This window comes from Scatophagus argus, chromosome 4 (assembly GCF_020382885.2).
Source record: "Scatophagus argus isolate fScaArg1 chromosome 4, fScaArg1.pri, whole genome shotgun sequence".
Lineage (NCBI taxonomy): Eukaryota > Metazoa > Chordata > Actinopteri > Scatophagidae > Scatophagus > Scatophagus argus.
Genome location: NC_058496.1, coordinates 17,566,170 through 17,577,860, shown reverse-complemented (window position 1 = coordinate 17,577,860; position 11,691 = coordinate 17,566,170). Strand labels below are relative to the sequence as shown.

The 11,691-nt window shown below is 41.0% G+C and overlaps 1 protein-coding gene across 1 annotated transcript; it reads left to right on the top strand.

The window, feature by feature from the left end:
• The first annotated feature begins 1,518 nt into the window (after nucleotides 1–1,518).
• si:dkey-90l8.3 (LIM domain transcription factor LMO4-B) lies at nucleotides 1,519–5,506 on the top strand. Its single transcript, XM_046385641.1, has 5 exons — nucleotides 1,519–1,905; nucleotides 2,687–2,902; nucleotides 3,037–3,133; nucleotides 3,496–3,654; nucleotides 4,412–5,506. The coding sequence occupies exons 2-5, from the start codon at nucleotides 2,688–2,690 to the stop codon at nucleotides 4,418–4,420; spliced, it is 480 nt and encodes a 159-aa protein (XP_046241597.1). The 5' UTR covers nucleotides 1,519–1,905; nucleotide 2,687; the 3' UTR covers nucleotides 4,421–5,506.
• Nucleotides 5,507–11,691: the final 6,185 nt, after the last annotated feature.

The following is an 11,691-nucleotide window of genomic DNA, read 5'->3' as shown; positions in this document are numbered from 1 at the left end:
ACAAAACAAATAAAAAACAAAATAAAATACCAACAACAACAACAAAAACAACACCCTCACACATACATCAAACATGTCTCCTCTGTGGATATGGTGCTGTCTGGAGTTCTCCCCTGCAGCCACACACACACACCAGCAGCTTTCTTGCTGCTGCAGCTGCTGATTTGGCTTCTTTCCTTTTGTTCCATTTCCACATTGTTTCTCATGTGACTGTTGTTTTTACACTGTAACAGATATCATTGAAAAGTACTAGAAGTTTTATAATGGTCAAATGAACAATTTTTGAAAACACTATAAGTACACAGACTTTGTTATGACTTTGTTAAAGCAACAGGAGTAAATGTATTGTACAAACATTAACATTAATGGCCCTGCGATTGACTGGCGACCAGCCTGCCTAAATGATAAGCGATTATGCAAAGGCATCATCATCGTTGTCCTTAAGTGGTCATATAACATTCAATTTTAGAAAGTTAATTTAAAGACAAAACAGAATTGGACAGCCTATGTCTGTCTTTGTGTGTTGGCCCTGCGATTGACTGGCGACCAGTCCAGGGTGTACCCCGCCTCTCGCCCGTAATCAGCTGGGATAGGCTCCAACCCCCCTGTGACCCTGACGGATAAGAGGTATAGAAAATGGATGGATGGATGTTCATTTGATTCAATCCGGACAATAAACCTGGGTGGCAGCTCCTCGCAACCTTATAGGATGCTGTCCTCTACTGGAACTCAACTGGAAGTACAGGAAAGTGGCAGGTTGAAGTACTGACCTGTGCCATAAAGTATTGACTAAGACCTATTCTGCCCTGCTCAAGTGTCCTCGAGCAACAGTGAACAGTGAATCTGTATCCCATCATTTTCAGCATTTCTATTTTAACTTTTCTGGAGGAGGGAGGAGGGGAAAAAAGATCAAGAGTGTTGTACCTGGCCAGTGTGTGGAAGTGGGATTGACTTTATTGTTTTCTTTGCCTTCATTTTACTTCACCAAATAAATAAATATAATAGAAGGATAAAATATTGAGACGAGCATGCACACACTCACACACAACACCAATAAATTACATCCTTTATTAAGAATGTGTGGTGTGCTGTTATGAAATCAGTGAAAAAAAATGAACCTCTAAAATCTTACGGAATTGAGATAAGATACAATAAACAAAATAAGATAATAAAGATAAGTGAACAAATTGATTTATAAAATTTATATTTATAATTAATAAAGAGATTTGGGGCAATTATGGAAATGCTTTTCGAACACATTTCTTCCTACACTTTTTCCAAGTCTCAAAGGTATGATCTACAAACATGTAAAACAAAATAAAACGTACCGTACCAGTAATTTGTTGTCATTGCTATTTGACAGGTCAGTAGCGCACACACACACTCGGATCTTAAGGGTTGTGAATGTGCATATCAATAGGCCACTATAAACCCATAAATCATTTTGACTGCGGACACGCCCCTCTGCTCTCCGATTGGCTGCTGCGAGCTTCATTTTGGCTGCGTCTTCTCTTGGCAATTTAAATAGCCCCTTGCGCAATTTGATGAATAGTGTCGCTGTTAAAAGCGTTAGTAACAGATGAACGCATGTTGACAGACAGACAGCTATCAGAGAGGAGAAGAAGGGAGGCTGCGTCATGTCACTCCGTCACAATTACATGTAGTTATCTGTCTTCGGAGCTGGATGTCGAGGAGAGTTTGCTCAACTATTATCACCACCGTGCTGTCCCGGGCTTAATGTTGTGTCGCTTCGCCTTTTTCTGGAAAAGCGATGGAGACCAGAACATGTCAACTCTGAGTGCGGTTTTGCAACTCTAAGCGACTTTAAGTGCTTGTGAATATATATGTAAATATATTTTTGTCTTCTCGGACTTCACCGCGGGAGGAATCCTTTGGTTCGACAAGGTAACATGTCTCCTCTTTTTCCTGTTTTTTTTTTTTCCTTTCTTTTTTTCCATCCGCGCGCGCATTTCTAAATACCGGTAAAGCTTTCCTTTAAGCTAACATATCCTGAAAGCAGCATGTCAATTAAGGTAAAATAATTTAGACACTATGTAAAGTTAAAAATAGTAAAAGCGGAAAAGAGAAGCTAATTTTTTAATGCTTTAAGTATTACATTTAGTCTCATTGCTGGCACTTTCCCAAATGTCCCATTTGGTGACTTTTCCCCTTTCCTTTCAAAATACACCGCTGACAAAATGCCTGTAATTCATTCCCGCGGTTTACAGGTGAAATCAGTATTAAGATTACGTTTGATGTGCTCATGCTGTAAAGCTACAGACAAGGCTTAGTCTGTACAGAGTAGCTATGAGTGGAAATATTACAGTTTTTTCTTGTATCAGTAGCCTATGGTGTGTAGGTCAACCTGTTACAGCTCTTAAAGTGACCATGTAATCAGTCATGCCCTGTGTAGGTTTGTCTGACCAAGTGGAAATAGCTGATGTGTGTATAGTTGTAAATGCAAAAGCTCCTGCTTGTTATTGTAATTAACATTATTAAAGTGAATATCTTCCAACTTAAGCTAAAATAAACATTTTAATGCCAAAATCGGACCTTTAAGATTATTATTTCAGACATTTCGCCAGGAATCAGAGTGAGTGTTTTCTGTTGAACATAGTTGGGTCTAGCTGTTACACCTGTCTCAGTTGTCAAAACTCTATTCTTTGTGCTCTTTCTGTGAGGGCAGCATGGTGAACAGCCAAGCGCCAGGCTTACCGCCGGCCCCCAGGTCGTGTGCAGGATGCGGGGGGAAGATCGCCGACCGCTTTCTGCTCTTCTCCATGGAACGCTACTGGCACACTCGCTGCCTCAAGTGCTCTTGCTGCCAAGCCCAGCTGGGGGACATTGGCACCACCTGCTACAGCAAAGGGGGCATGATTCTGTGTCGGAGTGACTACATCAGGTGAGATGAAGTAAAAGGTGGCAGAGGAGGAGGAAAGAGGGAGGAGGAGGAGGAGGAGGAGGAGGGGACAAAGCTGCTGATTTTGGGTTTTGGGGGCCTTACAGCATGAGCAACCTGTGTTTTTGTGTTTGCAGACTGTTCGGGCACAGCGGGGCATGCAGCGCCTGCGGCCAGTCAATCCCAGCCAACGAAATGGTGATGAGGGCACAGGGAAATGTTTACCACCTCAAGGTAAATCCCCAGCTCTCACATCAGCACTCCTTGTCTCCTGCTGCTTGTTTGACAGAAACATCTGGGATTTGGTGGGGGAGAGACAGTGAGACGGGAGGATGTGTCCCCTCAGTATCAGGAGAGAGAGGAACTGTGTCCTCCAAGATCCATACACCCATACACTATTGATCTTTATTGAGACACATTCTAAGAAATTTTTACAACAGATTGTACTGCAATGTTTTATATTTTATTTCATGTTTTTTTCCATTCTGTCTGTCAAAATTCTGTTATAGTATTTTGTTTTACGCACATGTGAATGTGTTTTAGTGGCCTGAATTTGATCAGTTTCTGAGCGTTTGTTTTGCTTTGCTCCTCTGCAGTGTTTCAGCTGTGCCACCTGTAGAAACAGACTGATGCCTGGCGATCGCTTCCATTACATCAATGGTACAATCTTCTGTGAGCATGACAGACCTGGCGCTGCCTTGCTCAACAGCCACCTGCCTCCTCTTCAGAGCAGCTCTGTGCTGACAGACCAGAAGGTGAATAATGGGGTTGATGATAAAACTAAGAATAGGTTGATGGGGAAAATGGCTGCCACAGCAGGATATGTGATATATATATGAAGAAAATGATGCAGCAGCGGATAAAAAAATGTGCTAAAAATCAGAGGTGCTAGTTTCATAATGATACCAATTAACAGTGTTTACACTACAATGTGCCAGTGCTGTCTGCAAAATACACCATGAAGAATAGCTGAACAGTGTTCAAGACAGAAAAGATAATGTATATACAAATGACAGCGGTAGAATGTAAATGTAAATTTACTCAATTTCTTCTTCATTTTGAATCCCTTAATTTGTTTTTGTTTTTTTTTAAATATAATGAGGTAATGCTACATTTACATAGCACACATCTGAAAAATGACAATTGAACCAAAGCAAGATTCTTGAAGCAGCAAAATGCTACTTGGTAAATGAACTGGAAAAATCTCGCTACTGATGTTACAATGCTGGTTACAGCTAGTGCATCTGTTGCAGTCTAAGAAATACCTTAATTTTGTATTGTATTTTGTTTTAAATTAATTCACCCTCGAACAGGTTTGTGATGTCTGATAGATTTCATTTTATTTGTAAGTTATAAGTGTGCATCTGGACCTATTTGCTAATTAACTCAAATTTTAAATGAAGAGAATACTTAAATAAGAAGGAAATAGAAACAGTAACTGAGTACATACAAGCAGAAGGCCATAAAGATGACCTGAACACTCTCTCTCTCTCGCTCTCATCTTGTCTGTAGGTATGCTGAGTGTTGCCCTTTCCTCCCGAGTTTCACTTCTTTTCGGCGCACTATTCTTCTCCTGCTACTGTCGCCGTAGTTGTGGACTGTCATTATTGCCCCACCTCTCTTTCCTCGGAGAGGATGCAGTTTCACACCAAGATATCCTTTCCATCATCGTATCAGAGGCTCTATATGCCGTGCACAAAGTCCCGTTTATGTTGTCTTCGATGTTGAAGTGGTCTGCACATCATGCAAAGACTTTTACAGTTTGTGTGGACTGCACTGGCAAAAGGCTCCGTCGGGACTAAGAAAGCTGGATGAAAACAATGATGATGAAAGCCTGCGCCAGCTGGAAGAGGGAACAAAAGATGCTTGAATGAATGTTTGATGGACTGCTGTAAAATGACTGTCAAAGCTTTGCTTATGCCATGTGGCATTATTTCCCCTGAGCGTCAGTGCTTTTAATGAACTCTTGATCTCTCTCTTGTATATGTTAATCTGAACACGCAAGGAAAACAAAAATCTGATGTTGCTGTCACCTATGATAAGTGATTTTTCAGACCCCCTGCACAAAGTACTGAACTAATGCAGTGATGCAGTGTTTTTCCTGTGTAGAATTTTATTTCTTCATCAGATGCCCGTTTAATGTGTGAGCTCAAAACAAAAATCCTATTAAAGTGATTTTCCTGTAACATTTTACAAAGTGAGGTGAGGTGAGGTCATTTTGAAGCCCCTTGACCACGTTAGAGTGCCATTGTTAATGTATGGTAGGATGTGACTGTCTCTCTCTCGCACTCTTTAGCCCTGTATGGTGAAAACATGCCTGATTACCCAGAGGAATGGAATTAGGGGGCTTGAGCTCTGACCATTTACAGAAGCAATTAAACATGAGCCCTGTATCTGTGCTGCTGGAGCTCCTGGGAGGCTGAACTTGGGGCATATCCCGTGGCTGACTGGCTCGGTGGCTGCCTGCCTGCTTGCCTGCCTCTAATAAAGCCTAATCTGAAAGCAGGCTAATTAAAGGGGAGTGGCCCCCTCTACATCCAGGGCATTCGAAACAATCTGATGTATTTACTGTTTACCATGTTCCAATTAAAGCTCCCACACAGCCTGGTTTGTTTCCCATCACAGCTCTTTGTTCTCTGCCACTCTCTGCGAGGCTTCTGAAAATTATTTTCCTGAGCTGCATCTAATTTGCTCTAACTCGGTTCGCCTTTTAAATGCTATTTAAAAACTTAAAGTCTCAGCATACCATCGGCGGTTTGGAGTTAATCTTAGTGTGATAGCAGTGATGGAGTATGCAGGAGGCAAAAGATAGAATCTGCTCTACTTTCACACCTTGCCTGGGAGCATGGCAGCCATCAAACTAGCACCTTAATGTGCTTAGCTTTTTCAAAACGTCCCACTTGTCATGGTAGGTGCTGATACTGCATCAATTATTTATTCCACGTCTGATCAAGTAGCGTCACACAAATTCATTAACGTATGCAAATGATCACAATTACAATTATCTTTGTATCATGATGGTGAAGAAATAAAACCTCGGCACATTCCCGAGTCCCACCGCACCACAAGTTACACTTTGCATTCAAACTAATCAAGCCTCATCTGCCTTTTCCTAATTAGCCGGAACGTTTTCAGATGCCAATTAGCAGGTCTCATGAAAAGGCTCTTTGCCATGAGGCGTTGTCTTTTATCAGAGCTTCTGCAGGTGTGTGGCTCACCATGTAGTCTGTGTCATAGGAAAGTGTTTATTCCTGCTAATTAATCATATTAACACATGCAGATGAGTGTAATTGCCTGAGCTCCTCCACCTCACACTGTGTGAAGACACAAGATGATGCCAGGATATTTTTACATTCTCATGATGAAGAGGAAGAGGAACGACAAAACCTCCTTCTTGCCCAGACGTCCCTGTGATATAGATCCAAGATGGCTGTCTTCCTTTAGCCCAGTTCCCGTCTGATGTTGAACCACTGATCTGCCAGCCAGAAGCTCTTTCGGACGACCTCTCTATGTGTGGAGAGGCCAGGCTGAGTTTTTGGAACAGGACAATATGCTGGCATTAGCTTACAGTTCTCTGTGATGATTCAGTCTACTTCATGTCACCAGATGTGAACTGAAGTCTAAGCAGCAGGAGAACGCAGGGGCTCAGTTCCCACTTTGGTTAACACTGTTGTTAGCAGTGTGTTCAAAGTAGACTAATTGAACTAACTTTATTTTCACTTTCAATATGACTCCATCTTGAATGCTACATGCACATGACTGATATTTTTTAAACTACATGTCCATGAGATTACTTGTGAAGTGCTTTTAATAGTTTAGTACAGAGGCTGTTGGTAATGGGATGTAAGTTATCAAATTAAACTGTATTACAGATTGATAGATTCTCAAGTTGTACATGATGTGGAATTACCTGAACATAGATCGCGTTTTTCAGTTCAACTCAATTTCTAATGCGTGAACTCTTATCACCATCGCAAAATACAGAAGAAGCAAGTATTTGCTGCTTGGCCTCGTCACAGTCGAGAAAAATGCCACTGTTTCTAGCTCTTCCAAAACCTCTGTCACATTTTTTCATCACCTTTTTGTTGCATAAGATGAACTTAGTGCTCATAAGAAAGTATTTGGGAAGGCTAGAAGCCCACAATTTCCCACAATAATGACTTTGGCAAACAGTGACATCCTCTGAGTTTGTGGTAGATTTTGGCAGCAATGTACAGTGAATCGAATGTGTTTGGTGACTCCAACACTCAGTGGAACACAAGTACAAGTCACCATGTATAGTTCTGCATACATGATTTCAAAAAAGTTGGGATGGTGTGTATGTTTCAAACAAGTTGGGACCTGAGCAACAAAAGACTGAGAGAGTTGTTCATTACTCAGGGATCACCAGTTCCACATTCCACGGGTAAACAGGTCCACTGGTGACAGGTGATAGTATCATGACCGGGTATGAAACAGACATCCCCAAAAGGCTCAGATGTTCACAAACCAGGATGTGCCAAGGTTCACCACTTTGTCAAACACATGTTTTTATAAAGCAGTGGTTACCAAACTTTTCCACATCAAGTAGCCTTAAACCGACACAAATTAGACCACGGACCCTCACTTGATAAGATTTTGTCGTAGGGTCCCCCATTTGATAAGAATTTTGCTTTTACATGTTTTATTACAGAAAGTGTATGAAACCCATTACCAAAATAGTTATATAATCTTTCATTGTGTTACTTAAGGGTGGAATTGAAAACTAAACTATTCTTCAGTTTGCTGGGGACTCCCGAAACCCCCTCAAGGACCACTGTGGTCCAATGACCCCACTTTGGAAACCACTGGTATAAAGCATATTACTACAAACACACAGTTCGTTTGAAAATGACTATATTTTGTCTTTATTTACATTTGAGTTGATGAAGTTGACTTTTTGTCTGTTTATCTATGATGCGTATGCTCCTATGCTCATGCTCTATTTATTCCAAACAAACCAGGTAGGTAAAGTACATAGTTCCCAGTGTTTTCCTCATACTGTGATACTGTGAATGAATGCTGATAGACAGGTCCTGTCCACCCTAAGGCACTGAGCTCCACAAGTATGTTTGCTGTAAAACTGCCATCTGGTTGTCACCATTTTCAAAGTCCATGCATGTAAATGTCGTGGTAGTTTGTCGAATGATGTCTATGGCATTTCGCTTTGCTGAATATCCTTCTGACTTGGTCTGCCAAGGCTAGCTGTGGTAGCTGCAGTTCCTTGGCACCAGATGACAGCTGAGAAGTAGCTTCAACAACTACCAACAATTTATCATATCCACAGTGTGTTAAATATTCCAGTGATTTCTGAATCGTCTTTGAACTCGCTGAGGTCTCCAACATTGCACTGCATTCCCCACATTGTACGGGAGTGAAACACGAGACATTGCTGAAACATGTAGGATGCGAGGCATGTTGCAGCTATAACTCACTGCCTTCAGCATGGCAGTAGAGGAGCATAATGACAAAGAGAGCGACTTTACAACTCTGAGCCTCATACAGGAATGTCAGGGAGGGGAGAGGGAGAAAAGTTCTTCTGGCCAATCGGAACGCTTTGAATAATTAAAGTGATCGGCTTAATTAGCTCAATTACGTTAATTTGACCACGGAACACGGCCATATGGTGAAAGGAAACAAAAGAGGGGGGAACTAATTAAAAGTAAAATAATGAGGATTTTAATTAACTGGCTCCCCAGACAGCGGAGCGCAGGGATCAGGAGCCTGCTACCATAATTAAAGTGCTGTAACGCTGGCAACATCTCTCCTCTCTTTCTTATATCTGTGAGGGCTCTATCCATCTAATTAAATCTGTAAATAAATTAGCAACATTGAGGGTTCCTGCTTGACTTAACACCGTCTGCAATCCACCCCCCACCTCCCCAATAACATGCTCACCTTACTTTCAGCACACTGCACCACCCATATGTAGGCAAAGGTTGAGTTAAGGTCTGTCATTAACAGAGGGATGTGGGTAGATGATTGTGTGTGTGTGTGTGTTTCACTCTATCATGTTTGTGCAGGCTGACACTTGTGTTTGTTCCCTTTCATAACCTGGATTCTGTTTTGAAGCTCTATCTGGTGGGAATGCTGGCTACCATAGATCACAGGAGGTTAAAGGAAAGGTGACAGCGGCATCACCTCCATGCACACGTTGCACACGTTCAGGCTGCAACAAGCCACCGTGTATGTTCAGTATGTGCCATCTGGGGTTGCATTCTGTGGCTCTATATTACATTGTACCTTTGTTTCTTACTGCTATCTGTCAGCCACACCTCTCCTGTTCTCTCTGTTCAACCTGCCCCTGGCCTTTTTTCTCTTCCTGCCACAGTCAACCTGCAGAGGCCCCCACCCTGTGGAAGCAGGAGCTTTTTCATTAAAATGCATTCAGATTGACAAGAGACTTATTTGCATATTAAATTAACAAGCACTTAAGAGTTCTGAGCGAACTGTTACACTGCCAGCTCCGAGTAAATGAGGAGCAAGCAAGCGTTCCACTGTCATTACCCACGGCTGTCACAGTCGGACACAGTTGAGGAATAGCATGTTTGGAGATAGACACACAGAGAAAGATAAATGTGAGTCAACAAATGTATCGCCTCTTCCACCTCTACTGTCCCAACTACAATGATGCATTGGCTGGATGATAATAAGGCTGATAGTGGTTTTTCATTGCAATCAGTCAGTGTCATCCATATGATGGAGTTATTCAAAAATTTATCAGTGCTACACTGTTAGTCTTTGAAAAAGATAATAATCATCCATTAAGATCAAACTCCATGCATGTATGGATGAGTATATTCTATTATTATCAGTTGGACTGATGGTAATAGTAGTAATATCTTTAAGTAAATAAACCATCCTCCTTATGATTCAGTCTAGGCCACAAAAGTGCTGATGTCTGAACACTAGTCCTGAACACGTCCTGATCTAAAAACACAATTTTGCATATTCATGTTTGATTTACATAAGACTATACTGTAGCTTCAAGCAATATAGTTCCACAGAAACCATTTATGGCTGTTAAAAATTCCCTTAAAAGCTGCATTATTTGAATTTTGGTGACTTATAAAGTTGCCTTGACAAACAGTTCCTTATTACACATTCACACAGAGCAACATTAGCAATCATTGTAGATTAACTCAACTGGTTACTCTTTTTGTGTCAGCTCTGGTTTGGTCTCCACCAGCTGCAGGTTAACTTTCTGGCTTTCTGAATGCATTTTATGCTCCATTGGTTTATCTGACCTTGTTCACTGCTGCTGCTAGAAATAAAAGTGATGAGAGTGGAGTTAGTGCTGAAAAAAGAGGTAAAAAATGTTCAGATTCATGACTATTAACAACCCCTTTTACAGTAAACATAGTTTTTCTTTTTATCATTTTAAAATATAAAAATATTGATAAGTTGAACATTTTAAGACTTATATTTAACTGTTCTAGCCTTTCAATTACAGTTTGTAGGATTTATTGGCATCTAGTGTAGATTCAACCATCATCTAGTAGACTGCAACCACCAGAACACCCCTTGTCTCACTCTAGAGCCAGTGTTTGGTTTATGTTCTCTGTGAAAGAGGACCTCTGTACCTCTGTAGATATAAAATAGTCATTCTAAGGTAATGAAAATATGATAACTCTTACTTTCAGGTGATTAAACACTAGTGCAAATATAATTATCAAAATTATATTCCATTTCTGCCCCTAAAATTTAAATCCTATGCACTGCTCATTTAATTCTATGATTATGTTTATGAAAGTCGAATGCAGTTTTTTCAATTGTTCTATACATCAACTAATCCATTTATTTCTGTTTGGTGTGAAAATCAATTAGGGGGCTCTTAAAACTTATTACACAATCATTGTATGATAATGCAGTGAAGACCTTTCAAATCAATCAAGACAAAAATGAATGCATACTTGATGTCTACTCTAATGGATTACACAACTGAAGCAAGTTTCAAAGGTCTAACTGATCCTAATTGGTTTCCACCCTATATGTGAATGGCAACCAATAATTGCCAGAAACAGAAGGAAAGATACAAATCAAATCTAAAATGATATGCCATTTCTAAAAAATTGTTAGCAAAACCCTTTGATTAAATTGTAATACAGAGAACCCAACATTTCCCCATGAGCTAGCACTTGGCGACAGTGGTGAGGAAAAACTGCAGAAACCTCGGAGAAACCTCGGAGCAGACCCCGACTCTAGGTGGGCGGCCATCTGCCTTGATGGGTTGGGTTGAGACAGAAAGAGAGAGAGAGAGAGAGAGAGAGAGAGAGAGAGGGGAATGGTGGGTGAGAGAAGGAGCACACAAACAGAGATGTGTAGCAACAGCAATAATTCCAGAAAGTATTGGTGTTAGGATTACTGTCTTGAGGTGTTCTTGTCTTTTTGTTCCGTGTTCTATTCTGTTTGTTTATTGTTTTATGATTCGTCTGGTTGGTTTTTCTGTTGCCTGCCTGCCTGCATACCTGTTCCTCATCTGTCTCCAATCACTCAACACTGCCTGCGGATATAAGACTGGCTCTCCATCTCCACCCTTGTATCTTGTCAGTTTCACTTTTTGAATTTTGTTGTGGCTTGCTTTGAGAAGACTAATTTTGTTCTCCTTGCTCAGGTTCACCTCCATGCTCCTGTCTGCTCCTGTCTCCGGATTGGACCTGTTATGCCCCAGCTTTGGAGTTTGCCTTTGTGTTTCAGATCCTTCGCTCTGGACATCTCCTTAAGCCTTTTGCACTCACCTGCTTACTGGTTATCTGCTCGTTTCATTTCCCATT